The sequence below is a fragment of the Cavia porcellus genome, unplaced genomic scaffold (assembly GCF_034190915.1).
Source record: "Cavia porcellus strain 051 isolate PalLab524CR breed Dunkin Hartley unplaced genomic scaffold, mCavPor4.1 scaffold_21, whole genome shotgun sequence".
Classification (NCBI taxonomy): domain Eukaryota; kingdom Metazoa; phylum Chordata; class Mammalia; order Rodentia; family Caviidae; genus Cavia; species Cavia porcellus.
Window position 1 is genome coordinate 6549284 of NW_026947504.1, and position 15558 is coordinate 6564841.

A 15558-nucleotide genomic window follows, 5' to 3' on the forward strand; every position below is an offset into this window, starting at 1 on the left:
CATACCTGTCATTTTGCTTCAAAGACTACATATTCATGGAGCTTCCACGAGGTCCATTTTCATTGCTTATAGCTGATCTAGAGGCTTGGGCACCTCCCTAGCACCAGTCCTACGCATATCAGTAAACAGGAGTAGGGCAAAGGTGAATTAAAATGAAGGCAAACTATCTTCTTTCTAGGCTCTTTTCCTAGGGAGTCCTCTTGGTAGTCCTCCACATGGGCCCCATTCTTTTGTTATAGGCAACTGAGTTAGATAGTAATATTATAGGTAGTCAGCCAGGGATAGGCCCTCAAAGGAGCCAATGCAGAAGATCAGATATTTAGCAACCTTGGAAGAGACAGACCTCAAAGCAAAAGACAAAACAAATATAACCACCCCCTAAGTACACACATCAGGAATTGATATTCTAAATAGGTATAGATCACCTTGAGGAAGCCAGAAGTCACTAACCCATCCCCTACAGGCAAAGAACCTATTCTGTATTCATGCCATGTGCTACATGACTTGTTTCCCCATTTGCTCTGGAGTTAATCAATTTTACCTGAGTAATTACACTCATAATCTTATTGGTTGACCACAATTCTGTCCTACCTCATGCCCACCTGCCTTGTGACTTACCATTTTTCTCTAGCGTGGATCTGGCTCACCTCATAGGTTTGCTCTATAAAAGTCCCTAGAAAAGACAGTCTTTGGCAACCCACTTGGGACCCCTTCTATCTCTCTCAGACAGGCGCTTTCTTTCTCTTAATAAATATATTGTGTTCTTAACCTTCATTGTTCCTAAAATTCATTCTTGGATTTTAGAGAACATGAACTCATACTGGACACCTAGTAGGCTGCGAGTTTCTTCCCCTATATCGCTTTTTGTATATGATCACAGGAGCATGAAAACTGACAACTGGGATTATATCAAACTAAAGCCAAAGGGAAAAAGAATGAAAAAATGATTTAAAGAAGTGGAGAAACCAGTCATGGTGGTGGTGCATACCTGTAATCCTAGCACGCAAGGGGCTGAGACATTATTGCTGTGAGTTCAAGAGCAGCCTGAACTATGTAGCTACTGCTGTACCCAGAGAGAGAGAGACAGACAGACAGACAGACAGAGACAGAGAAAGAGACAGAGAGAGAAAAAGAACAACTGGAGAAAATATTTGCAAGCTACATATCCAACAAGGGATTATAACTCCAAAAATAGAAGCACTTCAAATTACTTTAATAGAAATAAGCAAAATAATAACAACAAAAATCAAATTTTAAAATAGGCAAATGTATGAGGACCTAGGCTCAATCCTCAGTATTACTTGAATAAAAGGACCATGAAATCAAAGGGCTTTAGGCACACTCAATTGTGGAAAGCATGCCTAGCATTGTTAAGGCCCTGGGTTCAATCATCGGTACTATACTGAAAAAAATAAAAGTACTCCTTTAAAAATCATCCTAAACAGATATAAGGAGAGGATATAGTCAAAAAATATATGAAAAAATATTCAACATCACTAAGTATTAGAGATGCAAACCAAAACCACAATGAGTTATCACTTCATCCCAATGAGAATAGCTATTAGCAAAAAGACAGTAGCAAATGTTGATGAGGATGTAAAGAAAGAGAAACTTTCATATACTGTTGGCAGGAATATAAACTAGTACATTCTTTATGAAAAATAGTGAACTACTTCAAAACATGAGCTAGAGTTGGCATAAGATCCAGCAATCATACTACTAGATACATATGTAAAGGAATTAAAATCAGTATGTTGAAGAAATAACTATACTTGCATGTACACTGGAGAACTATTCAGAACAGCCTTGACAGGAATCAACCCAGCTGTTCATCAATGGATAAATGGACCAAAATTATTATGTGTAATAAATATATTTATACACATATATATGTAAGACAGAATACTCTTCACCCATAAAAATATTAGAATTTTGTCATTTGCAGCAATATGGATGAAACTGGAGGTAAACAAAATTAAAAAATCAGATAAGAAAGGCAAATACTGCATAGCCTTACATAGGCAAAAGCTAAAATTTTACTTTAGAGAAGTAGATAATAGGATAGAGGTTATTAAAGTTTGGAAAAGGGGATAAAATGAAGAGATGATGGTTAATGGATACAGAAGTGCAGTTAGATAGAAGAAAAAGCTTTTTTCTTTTTGGAGACTGGTTCTTGCTAAATAACAGAGACTGGCCTTCAACTCATAACACAGTCTAGGCTGGCCTCAGACTTCTGGTCCTCTTGTCTTAGCCACCTGCATGCTGGGATTGCAGACATGTACCACAGGAAAAATAACTTCTAATATTTTAGAACACAGTAGTAAAACTATGTTTGACAATAATATCACAAAATAACTATGTAATAAAGTCGATTTTGAATGCTCCCAACACAAAGAAATACTATGTCAAACGTTAAAGATATGCCAATTACCCATGACTATTGCACGTATTAAAATATCACATTATCCCATAAATATGTACAATATTGTGTACCAATTAAACATCAAAATTCAGTCAAAGAAACTAATTGACCAATGAACCACTGAGCTACATGTTAAGCCCTTGAGAAGCCAAACACATCTGCAACAATCATGTCACTGTCAAAATGTTTTATACCAGGGCCAGGCATATAACTTAATGGTGCAGTGCCTCCCTGGAAAGATGAGGTTGTGAGTTTGAGCCCTGGTACCAAAAAAATAAAAAAAATAAAAATTTTTATGCCTTATCTTGAATTACCTTTGAAGCAGATTTTAAGATGTAAACCCTAATTCTGTCACTATATTACACTACAAACTCAAAGTTTAGTAAGGATGATATACAACTGGTGTTTTCCTGTTCAAACAGTTTATTCTGTCCACCAGATGTTTCTCTAAGTAACCTCAGAGATATTTTACTAAATACACATCTGGCCATCTTCAAAGGCCAAAGACTTAGAAGCACTGAGAGAGGTTCACTATATGAACACCCCTTAGGCCAGGCAGTCGGTTCTAAAGGGAGTTCCAGAAGAGGTTTTGAGGAAAGCAGCATCACAAGGAAGGGGCTATAATGATCATAGCAGCCACCACTCACTAACCTGACCACAGACCAGACACTGGACTAAAGTGCCTTCTGTGTCTCAATTCAGCTAAGACTCACCTGGAAAGCACAACTATCATTCTCATTTTACAGATGAGGACAGATAAGGCCTATTCAAAATCACACTGCTCAGAAAAGCAGAGCAAAGGTTAATTAAGGTCAGGCCTGCTGGGCTCCAGAGTCATGTGTACGAATTCTAATTCATCTTTATGTTTCTTAGTCCAGTGTCCCAAGGTTGTATCTTGGATGTTGAGAAAATAAAGCTAGGAAAATGAAATCACCTTAACACTTCTACCAACACATTCCTCTTCCCAAGAAAATAATTCTGTGGGCTAGGTGAGAAATTACAGTGCCAGAGGAAGGACAAGCAAAGTTAGCCTCTCTGCCCAGGCAATATCCTGACCAAGAGACACAGCAGGAGGCAAGAGAGGCAGGCTGCCTTTGGTCAGCTCTAAAGTAAATCCCATGCTGTGGTTCCCTCCCAACTGGCTTCTCAGGGATCCCTTCCATGCCAGATCACCATCTCTCTCTCCTCCCTATCTCCCTATTTATCACTCCAAATCCAATTTCCCCTCAACTGATTGGCAAGAAATCCTTGCTAAGGTGTTAGCTAACATCTTACCGAGTTACACTTCCTTGTGCTTATATCTGAATAAAATATTCAAAAAGCTAAGGCCTTCAAGATCCAAGACAATGAATGAATTTCTACTGGTGGGTTGACAGTACCGTGACCAAAACTAACTGCCAAGGCAACCTTTTGAGACAGGAGTTAGTTTGACATAGCTCCAAATTAACCCACTGAAGCAGTCGCTCCCATACCAAAAATAACACCTGACATTTATTGACCATACTATACCAGTCCCAATGCAGGTACTTGATTGATACAATCACATTTAATTTACACTAAAACCTTAAGAGGAAGGTACATACCTGGCCTTACAAATGAGGAAACAAGGCTCAGAAATGGTCAAACCATTTCTGACAGTTTCTCACAAACAAAGCACCAAAGGAGGTAGGCAAAAAACGAGCATGCAAAGAACCTATGTTCATTCTACCGGGGTCAGCTATCTCGAGCCTCATTTGCCATCTTTTTGAAGGCCTCTGTCTCTAAACCACAATCCTTCAGCATCTACAATTGTCTAGATATCCTAGGAAAGACCACAGCCAGAGCTGGAGAGGGAGGCTGTCTGCAGACTACACTGACACACACAGCCAATTTGTCCTGGTTGCCCACTAATATTCATAAATAGCCTTAGGGAGGGCAGTTCCAGGTCATCAGGAGCATTTGCTAGGAGTCTAGGCTCTAAAGAAAAGACCATAAGCATCTCTACTCTTATTGTACTTTCACTATTATGAAGGTAGCTAGCTGCATAAATCTGGATTTTAAAGGCCATCAGAGCAGCAATTTTTATGGTATAAGAGAAAAGATGGTTTAACTCCTACTTGTGCTTAGCATAGGATGAAAGATTATGACAAATGGATACAGCTTAGGAACAGACATAAGGATAAAAGCAGCTTCTGTTGATGAAAGTCAGTATTAACATTTTTCTGAGACTAGACTCAATAGAGCTAATATAAATGGGCCAGAATAATTATGGCTCTGAAAGCTCATCTATTTGGTTGGACTATTATCCGAAAGGGACTTAGTAACACATGGTCCTTAAGTAAATTCATCAGCATGCTTTTGTTAATTGTGCATCTGCTAAAGCTCTCAATTGGGAGCAAAAGGATTCTCATAAGCTTCAAGTTAGGGACACAACCCTGATCTCTCGAGAGTCTTAGCTGCTTTTCCTCTTTACCACGGAGCATACCAGATATCCCTAACCTTATGCTATAACCAGTTCTACCGTCAGGGGCCCCTGGGATCCTGTCCTCCATTGTCCTTGAAGAAGAGGCCAAAAAACAGCACCAACAGGATCTTAGTCAGAGAATATTAAAAGTTCAAAAGGAACTCCTGTGACTCCTAACTATACATTCTCTCCTGCTCCACAAAGTAGGGAGAACAGCAAAGAGAAAACAAATGACTTCAGAGAGAAGGTGGAAGCTTGCCATGAGCCAGAGGTGAACCGTGGCTGTGCTGGATTGTTATTAAATTCATCACAATTGTCATTTGCACTTCAAGGGCCTCTGGTTCTAAAGCCTCTAGCACTTTACCCACCATTTAGTGAGTGCCCTGGGGGTTGGTGAAGGTGGCCAGAGAAAGTTGAAACTGTCAGGGCTTCTCAAGGGAGGGGGAAAGAAGGGCACTGGGAACTGGTTAAGGGCATGCTATTGCTGGTAAAAACCAGGAAAACAAGGTCAGGAGCTTTAGCATGCTGTAGCCAGGCCAAACACAGGCTTTCTTAGACATTCTCCCCCCTACCTATGACAAAGACAGAAGCCCTAAGTAATGAGGTCTAGGTTAATGAACAGAGGCCTAGAAAAAACAAAAAGACAAAGACAAAGGAAAGGAGGATACAGACAGACTCAGAAAGCACAAGGAAAAAAAGAAGAAAGGAAGTAGTCTCTTCCTGGTTGTTATGGTTTGTGTTTGGATATCCCCCTAAAGCCTCAAGTGGTTATGGGGAGGGTGCTTTCAAAGGCAGCTGAGTCTAACATTAGTGACTGGTTTGCTGTCTAGCGCTGGGATTGACAATGTGAGTGCCACACTCACCCAGGGGCAGATAGCTAGCATATAATATAAGGGAGGAAAGGAGGCATGCTTTCCCTTTTTTGCTCTTGCTGCCTTTGATACCTGCTGTTGCCATGAATGGCTGCCCCTGTGCCATGCCAACCTGCCTTGGAGCCCATTGATTATGGACTGAAACCTCCACAAACCGTGAGCTAAATAAAACTTTTCTACCTTCATTTTGGGGTCAGGTACCAGCAATGAGACAAAAGTAACCAAGACACTGGTGCTTACTACACAGGCATCCAGCTCCTAGGGAGAATCAAGAACTTCTCAGTTCTGCCTCAAAGTGGTTGTATGATTTTGGCCAAGATACTTAAAAGTCTCTGATCCTAAGTCTCCCTCTTTTTTTTTTTTTTTTTTTTTTTCAAAATAAGGGTAATAATTATAGTTGCCTACTTTGTAGGGTTGCTGGGAGAAGTAAATGAGAAAAAAGCATTTAATGAATGTTTGGTACATGGAAGCTTCCTATGATCATCATCTTTTCTCCAGAGGGAAGCCGTACCCGTGAGTTTTAAGTAAAGGACAGAGACTGGGTATGGTGGCCCACTCCTGTAATCCCAGAACTTGGGAGACGCAGGCAGGGGATCATTGCAAGTGCAGGCCAGCCTAGACTACACAGTGAGTTCAAGGCCAGCCTGAACTACATAGTGAGACCCTGACTCAAAAAAAAAAAAAAAAAAAAAAAAAAAAAAGAGTAGAGGGCAGTGGACTCAAAAATGGGAAAGAAAAAGCCATATTCCACTAAGAATAAAAGCCCACAACATCCAATAAGAGACCTGTTAGAGGAAGGTTTTCTCAGACTTCATTAAGGATCCTTCCTACTTGCAATAAGAACACTTACTGGGTTCTGATGACTGAGGCAGAAGGTGAAACAGAAGGTCATCAGCAGTCCAAGAAGCATTCCAAAGGGAGCCATCCTAGATGGAGACAAGGCTCTGAGGAGTTATGGTCAGGGACCTGAGGATACAAGCATAAAAATCAGAAAATTAATGGAAATCTATGCCTGGTCCCTCTATATTGTGATTGCCATGATCATCCTTGTTTGACAGATGTCAGACATTTCCTGCCTAGAAATATAATAGGTCTTCTATCATTTTTAGATAAATCTGAAGCCTCCATCTCCTGTACTCAGTTCCTCAATGGGAAACAGGTCGTGCTTGGAACTTGGCAGTCAACCAGAATACTCTCTCATGTGCTACAGTCCTGGTCCTTTCCTTCTTCATTAATAATTTGCTATCAGGTTATGAAGAGTGGTACTGACTGTGATGAGGATAGAGAAAACTAGTCACATCTGAATGTGAACAGATTTGGGCCCAGGCCACATAAACTTCTGTATCTACTTCTAACCATAGCCATTATCATACATCCTCTAAGCCACAAAGCCTTTCATATCACCTTTCAAATGGCCAAACAAATCAAAGTACAGGCCCTAGTAGCTGTTAAAATTTAAAGGATATAAGGGTGGGGCTGGAGGTTTAGCTCAGTGGCATAAGCACCTGCCTTGCAAGCAGGCGGTCATGAGTTCGATCCCCGGTACCGATAAAAATGAAAAAGACCAAAAAAAAAAAAAAAAAAAAAAAGGATATAAGGGTGAAAGAATGGAAAGTTAGTATTTTAATATGACAATATTACATGAAGCAACAAACATATTCAATGCAATCTTCCTCAAGATCCCCATGGTGTTTTTGTTTTGTTTTGTTGTGGTTTTTGTTTTTGCTTTTGTTTTGAAGAAATGGAGAAAAATAACCCAAAACTCATATACAATTTCAAGCGACCCAGAATAGCCAAGACAATCATGAAAAAGAAGAAAGTCAACAGACGTATACTTACTGATTGCAAAACTTACTATAAAACTACAGTAATCAAAAGTATGGGATTGGCATGACAGCCACAGAGACCAAAAGAAAAGAAGTGAAAGCACAAATTTAACTCACATACGTGGTCAATTAATTTTCAACAAGGCTGCCAAGACTATTCAATTGAGGATAGGATGGCCTCTCTAACAATGCTAGCGAATATCAGTGCGAAAGAATGAAGTTGGCAGGGTGCAAATTCAATATTTAAAAATCAATAGCTTTTATATACACCAATAATGAACTAGCTGAGAAAAAAACAAGAGAGCAAACCCATTTATAATAGTTTCCAAAAAATGAAATACTTAAGGATTAACATTAATAAGAAAGTGAAAGATCTACACAATTAAAATTATAGTACATTGAAAAAAGAAATTGAAAGAAGATACTAGAAAATGGATAGGCAAAATTAATATTGTTAAAGTAGCCTTATTATCAAAAGCAACGTTCAGATTCACTTCAACACCCATCAAAATTCCAATAGTATCCTCCATAAAACTAGAAAATTTCTAGTTCTAGAAAACTAGAACTAGGAAACACAAAACATCCAACATAGTTAAAACAATCATAACTGGAAAAAAAAAAAAGTAAGGCTGGAGTCATGAAAATACTCTGAGTGTTGACAAACTGCTAATTAGTTTAGATTTGTTATCCTTCTCCCTCAGCCTCCCAAAGCACTGGGATTATAGACATATACCACCATGCCTAGCTCTGATTTTTAACACAAAATAGGATGGTATTGGCATAAAAAATAGACACATAGACTAATGGTATAGATGAGATCAGAAACAAACCCAATTAGAGCCATCTAATTCTTGACAAAGAGGCCAAAAATATATGTTGAAGAAAAGACAGCCGCTTTAACAAATGCAAAAGGAAAACTATACATCCATACACAAGAAGACTGAAACTAGTTTTGCATCTTTCACCTTGTACAAAAATCAGTTAAAAATGGATCAGAGACCTAGGTATAAGACCTAAAACTTTGAAACCGCTCCATGAATATACCTGAAGTCATATGTATAGACAGAGACTTCCCAGACAGGACTTTAACAGCACATGAAAAATAACAAGAATCAACAAATAGGACTGTATCAAATTTTAAAAGTTTCTGCACAGCAAAGGAAACACCAACAGAATGAAGAGACAGCCTACAGAATGAGAGAAAATCATTGCCATTTATTCTTCTGACAGAGGGATTAGTATCTAGAATATATAAAGAACTCAAAATTTAACATCAAAAACTCAAATAGCCCAACCGATAAATGGGCAAACAAATTGAACAAATATTTCCAAAAGAAGTACAAGTGGCCAATAATTATAGAAAAAATATTCAATATCATTAGTGATCAGAAAAATTCAAATCAAAACTACATTGAGATTCATCTCAACTTAGAATGGCTATGATCAAGAATACAAAAAACAATAAATAATGGTGAGGATGCAGGAAAAAATGAATCCTTCTACACTGCTGGGAGAATGTGAATTAGTAGAGCCTCTGTGGGAATCAGTAGGACGTCCGCGAAAAACTGAACATGGAGCTACCATTTGATCTTGATATACCACTACCCGATACGGACCTGAAGAAACTGAAAGTCAGTACACCACAGGGATACCTAACACTCATGTCTGCTGGGGAATAATTCACAATAGCCAAGATATGGAAACAGCCTACATGAAACAGATTTTTTTTTAAGTGTGACATATATACAAAATAAAGTAGTATTCAGCTATAAAGAATGACGTTAATACATGACTTTTTTTTGGTGGTACCAGGGATCAAACTCATGACCTCCCACTTGCCAGGCAGGCACTTATGCCACTGAACTAAATCCCCGGCCCAATACATGACATGACTTTTTAAAAAGATAATGTTTGCCAGGCAAGGTAGTGTATGCCTATAATCCCAGCACTCTAGGAACCAAGGCAGGAAGATTCCAAGTTCAAGCCCAACTCAGGGACTGAGCGATATAATCAGTTCCCTCTCCCTCTTGGGTTCTTGTTTTCTGGCAACAAGATGAAGAAGAATAAAATAGCAAGCAGCTAATGGCCAAATGCATGCTTGTTAGAAAGAATCAAAGAAAAGAGCTCCCCACTTGTTGGAGAAGAGAATAGCTGTTCAAGTCCATTGGTTTTTTTATACAGTTTTTTGCGTCTGTGTTTGTGACAGAAAGCGAGGATGTTTCTTGGGGCAGGTAAGCCTTTGTCGTCTGGGAAGCAGGGTGCTTCCTCTGCATTTTCCTTTCCCCAAGGTCTCTCCCATTTGGCTAAGGACCTGTTTTTTGTCCCTCTGTAGTCCATTAGGACCCGATAGTTTGTTTACTAATTACTCAGGCCCTCTGGTATGCTAATTCACTGAAGCCCCAGTTTTGAGTTTACTTGAGATTAACTCTTCAGGATTTGTACTCCATCTACCTAACTTTCTCTATATTTCTGCTTCAGGGAGATGCTGTCTCAAAAAAACTTTAAAAGACAGGGGAATCAAACTCAACGTGAAAGCCTTAAGTTTAAACTCCAATCAATCAAACAATCAATGAATAAGTAAATAATAAAAAAGATGACTTGAAAGTAGAAGAGAAACTACTATTAGATAAAATGAAGAGAACAGGGAGGGAAAACGGAAAAGTAATAGAAGGATAGATATGGTCAAAGTACATACCATGAAACCCAGTATTTTGTAAAATTAGTAACACAAATAAAATATATTTTAAGAAATGATAAAACATGATAAAAAAGACTGGAGTTGAACCTTTCCCTTAACATATATAAAAATGAATTCAAAATGGATCAGAAACCTAATGCTAAAAATATAAAATTCTTCAAACACATGTAAAGTTATCACGACCTTAAAATCTAGACAATGACTTGTTCTTTTTGAGACAGAATCTCACTAAATTTACTAGGTTGGGTTCAAACTTAGGATCCTTCTTCCTCTGCCTCCCAGAGCACTGGCAATATAGGCATGAGCCACTATGCCCAGCTGGGCACTGGTTTCTTTAAAAGGCACCAAAAAGGGGCTGGGGATTTAGCTCAGCGGCATAAGCACCTGCCTTACAAGCAGGCGGTCGTGAGTTCAATCCCCGGTACCGATAAAAAGGAAAAAGACAAAAAAAAAAAAAAAAAAAAAAAAAAACACAAAAATGGCACCAAAAGCACAGGGAAAAATAACGATTAGTCCGGGAGTGGTGGCACACACCTGTAACACCAGCAGTCAGGAGACTGAGGTAGAAGGATCACTGTGACTTCAAAGCCAGTCTAAACTACATAGTGAGATCCTGTTTCAAAAACCAAAAACAATTTTTAAAAGATAAATTTTAAAACAACTTTACTGAAACAAAAGATATTATCATGAGATGTTATTTAGTATTAAGACACCTGTCTAGTATCATGAGTTCCTGGGTTCAATCCCCTCCACCACCACCACCACACACATACACATGTATAAACACAAAATGTTATCAGAGACTATAAGGACAACTCACAGGATGGAAGAAACATTTGCAAATCATATATATAAGGGTCTAATGTCCCAAACTGGGCTGAAAGTATAACTCAGTGGTAAAGAACCTACCTAACTACCATGAGCAGTAATACCCTGGGTTCGATCCCCAGCACAGAAAATAAATAAATAAAGTTCAAGTTACATCAAGAAACCCTAAATCTTTTTTTTTTTTTTGACAGGGTTTCATTATGCAGTTCAGGCTGGCCTAGAACTCACTTTGTAACCCAGGTTGGCCTTGAACTCACTATGTAGTCTTGGCTAGCTTTAAACTCACACTGATCCTCCTGTCTCTACCTCTTGAGGGCTAGGATTATAGGCATGCACCATCACATCCAGCCAACAATTCCTAAATCTTAACAAAAATATATAAACTCAACTTTAAAATGAGCAAAAGACTTAAATAGATTTCTCAAAAAGATATACAAGTAGCCAAAAAGAACATGTTCTCAATATTATTAACCATTAGTAAATTCAAACCAATAAAACCACAATGATATATTTTACATACACTAAGATGGTTATAATTCTTAATAAACTAAAATAAGTATTTATGAATATGCGGATTAAATGGAACCATCATATATTGCTGGTAGGAATGTGAAACACAATGTGATGGCTCTTCAAAAGCTACACAGAACTGTGTCATGGTTTGTATCTGCGTTCCCTCAAAGACTCACAGGCAGGGCTTTTGGGAAGTGACTGGAATATGATGATGCTACACTACAGGTGAATGAGTTTATAGCTAAATGTGCTATTAGAAGACAGGGTCTGGGCTAAAGAGGTAGGCCACTGGAAACATGGCCTAGAAGTGCTTCCTGGCTGCCATTATGTAAGCAACTACTCCTTAGCCATGCTCCTGTGTCACACTGTCCTGCCTTGGAGCCAGTCAACTAGGGCCTGAAACATAAGCCAAAATAAACCTTTCCTCCTTTAATTTATTGGTGTTGAGTACTGAATCCCAACAATAAAGAAAGTGACTAGGACAAACTGCTATATACCCCTACAATTTTATCCTCAGGCACATACCTAAAAGAATTGAAAACAAGAAATACAAACAGCTACTTGTATCAATGTTTAGTGTAGCATTATTCATAATATCCAGAATGTGGAAATCTCAAGTACCCATCAATAGATAAACATTTTAAAATATGGTATATACATACAATAATTCAGCCATATAAAAGGAGTTAAATTAGCCAGGTATGGCGATGCACACTTGTCATCCCAGCGCTTGGGAGGCTGAGGCAGGAGAATCACTGTGAATTCAAGGCCAACCTAGACTACAAGGAGAGACTCTATCTCAAAATCAATAACAAGAAAGAAATGAAATTATGATACATGCTGCAAAATGAATCTTGTAAACATTATGTCAAGTAAAACAAGCCAGACCAAAAAAAAAAAGGACAGATGTTGTATGATTCCACTTATATGAAATATCTAGAATTGCTCCCAATCAGTTGAGGGTTCTTTTGCTTGATTCAGATAGAAATCATCAATTAGCAAAGAGCAGCTGTGCTAGAAACGCTGGGCTCTAAGCGCCAGTGCCCTCATCTTGAGTGTTATAGCTCTGGGCCCTGATGGTGCCAGTCAACATCAACTAAGGCTAGATGTAGTCAACATCAGCTAAGGCTGATGTTATTGGATAACACTGCCAATTTGAGGTCTCTGTTACCATCAGTTGACACTGGTTATTACCAGCGACCTTCGGTCAAGTCAGCTCGCTAGTGATCTCTGCCACTGATCTTCATTGGCTGCTGGTCTCTTGAGCTCCTCAGGCTAACAGTCCCTACTGTTTATAGCTCTTTCTTTCTTTCTTTTTTTTTTTTTTTTTTTTTTTTTTGGGTCTTTTTTTCCTTTTTTTTTATCGGTACCGGGGATTGAACTCACAACTGCCTGCTTCAAGGCAGGTGCTTATGCTACTGAGCTAAATCCCCAGCCCCTATAGCTCTTTCGTGAAACAACCACTCTGTCCACATGACTTGGGATAAGAATCCCAAATAGATTTACAAGGCTTTCTGAGCCCACAGTATCTGAGAAATAAATTATGAGTAGACTTAGAGGACCACTAGAATGAGGCTTTACTTGAACAAAGCCTATGCTACAGCACAGTGGGGTCAGTACACCAGAAATATGCCCTTTCTAGAACAACCCAAAAAGTGAAAAGAGTGCTGCTCATCTAGGAGCTGCAGACCTATAACCGGCCCACTCAAGTCTGATGATTGGTCCAAATCAGTCTAAACTCAAGCTTTCTAATCTGAGCCTACTGATTGGTCCAAATTCAGTTCTACTCCTTAGCTCAGATTCAAGTCTCCTGCAGTCAGGGCAGACATCTCTCAGGGTGAGTACGGACAGCCACAGTTGTCAGAATTGGAGGAACATTAGGAGATGTGAGCTGTTTGGTTGACATCTGTCACATCTCAATGAAAACTGGTGGGGTCAAAACTGGGATCCTCAGGACAGCTAACTGTGTAAATCACAATTTACTGGGGCTTGGAGATGTTGAGGATAATAATGGGCTGGGATTTCTCCCTGATATCTCCCATGTTGAGAGTGGTTTCCCCACTGCTTTGTCAGAGAGGCAGCAGAAGCAGGGAAGGGAAGCGGCAGCTGACAGCAGAACTGCATGAAGAGCGGTCACAAAGCAACCCAAGCTGGGTGGGAAGACACTGGGGCAGGTGGTCCAGAACCCCAGCAGCATGCAAAGAAGGGAAGGGAAAAGGCGCAAGGGCTCTTGGCCAACCAGGTCCTCTTCTAGTCATCACAGGGAAAAAAGAAAAGTCAGGCACCTCTCATCTGTCTCAGAATGTACAAATTCATAGACAGAATGCAGAGTTGAAGGAACTGGAGGAAGAATGAAATGAACAGTTAATTGTTTAATAGGAACAAAGTTTCTGACTGGAATACTAAAAGCAATTTTTTTGGCCAGTAAGTAGAAGTCAAGAAAGTTTAATCCAAAGTGGCAAATAACCTAGAAAAAAATACAGAAAAAAAATTGAGCCCGGGGGTGGTGGCACGCACCTGTAATCCCAGCACTAGGGAGGCTGAGGCAGGAAGATCTTGGTAAATTCAAGACCAGCCTTGGGTTACAAAGTGAACTAAAGACCAGCCTAAACTACTTAGTGAGACAGTCTCAAAAGAACTAAATTAAAAGAAAAAAATTTTTTAAATTAAATAAGCAAAACAAAAATTTCAGAAAAATTCATAATGTATCAAAGTATTAGCTCAGACCTTTAGAATAGGTTTCTGTGTGGACTTCAGCCTCAGTGTATCTCATTCAGCATTTTACTTAGTAGTGACTTAAGAGAATACATCACTGAGGGGAGAGGACATCTCAGAAGAGTGTGGTATTTAGCTTTTAACCCTCCTACTCTGTCTGCTCTTCCTCCACAAACTGGCACTGTGACACGATTACAGTGAGACCCAACCTCAGAAGTTATCTCTCCTTTGCCCCCACCACGCCTTTTCCGAAGCAGGCAGAAACATTCCCTAAGGACGTCTGCAGCCAGGAAGGAAAACAGTGCTGCTGGACCTGCACTGTACTAAAAAAGTACAGCCAAACGGGAAAGCTAAGGCTTGGTTGCTAAAAATAGCAGTTATACTCACCCAGTAGCAAAAGGAACTGCTTTCTGCCACTTCCTTCCACCCTCCCTTTTCTCGTCAACAAAATGGAACAGCTGAATGCCAGGCAAGCTTCCCCCAGCAACCTGGCTCCCTGGGGGCTCCGATCACACTGAAAGATGGGGAGTATGTTCACAGCACAGCATGAGGCTTGGGCCAGTGGCTGGGCAGGCCTAGGTGCAAGAGGAAATGAGCCCAGGCTAGGAGAGACCAACCAAGGGGCAAAGGTTGCCACAATCAAGAACAAGGTTAAGGAGGTCCAGGGAGCGGGGTCGAAAGGGAAAATGACTCTCAACCTTTCCTAATGCCCTGTACCTTTCTTATCCTGCAGCCTCATTGGGAAGAGAATTAAGAATCAAAGGGAGGGGCTCATAGCATTAATAGGACAAAATATAATGAAAGAAAACAAAGATTAACCCAAAAGCCACAGATTTCCTTCCCTGACATGAGTGCATCTGCATATGCACATGCACACACACTTAAATGCTCTCTTCTTACAGCCAGGGACAAACACAAAGACTGGTGGTGAGGAAAAGATAAATGAGATATTAGAAGTCAAGGGCAAAGCAACAAATGAGCAGGAAAAAAGGCCCAGAAGGGACTGAAGAAGAAAGGGCGGGGGGAGCTGATGCACAAACTGCAATTCTACCACCTCCTGGAGTGGAAAGAGAGCAGAGGGCAAGAGAAACAGCAGCTCCCACAAGGCTCGCAGTTACCTCCATCTCACACACACACACACGCACACGCACACGCACACCATGGGGAGCATTTTCTGCCAATACTGAGGATCAGTTTGCAAATGGATCTTCCATCTTCCCTCAATAATTCCATATAGGGCC

General features: G+C 39.8%; 1 protein-coding gene across 8 annotated transcripts in view; it reads right to left on the minus strand.

The window, feature by feature from the left end:
* The window catches only part of Sil1 (SIL1 nucleotide exchange factor), a 314976-nt gene that overhangs the window by 208899 nt on the left and 90519 nt on the right, over positions 1 to 15558 (minus strand). For 6 of the 8 annotated variants that reach the window (XM_003477414.5, XM_013141127.3, XM_013141126.3 and 3 more), the window contains one exon: positions 6588 to 6703. The exons of 1 other annotated variant lie outside the window; for it this stretch is intronic. In XM_003477414.5, coding sequence (XP_003477462.1) covers positions 6588 to 6662 — 75 coding nt within the window. In that variant the 5' untranslated portion in view covers positions 6663 to 6703. Of the gene's footprint in view, positions 1 to 6587; positions 6704 to 14704; positions 14854 to 15558 lie in introns of those variants that run through there. One more of the 8 variants, XM_063232176.1, reaches the window with a different exon arrangement.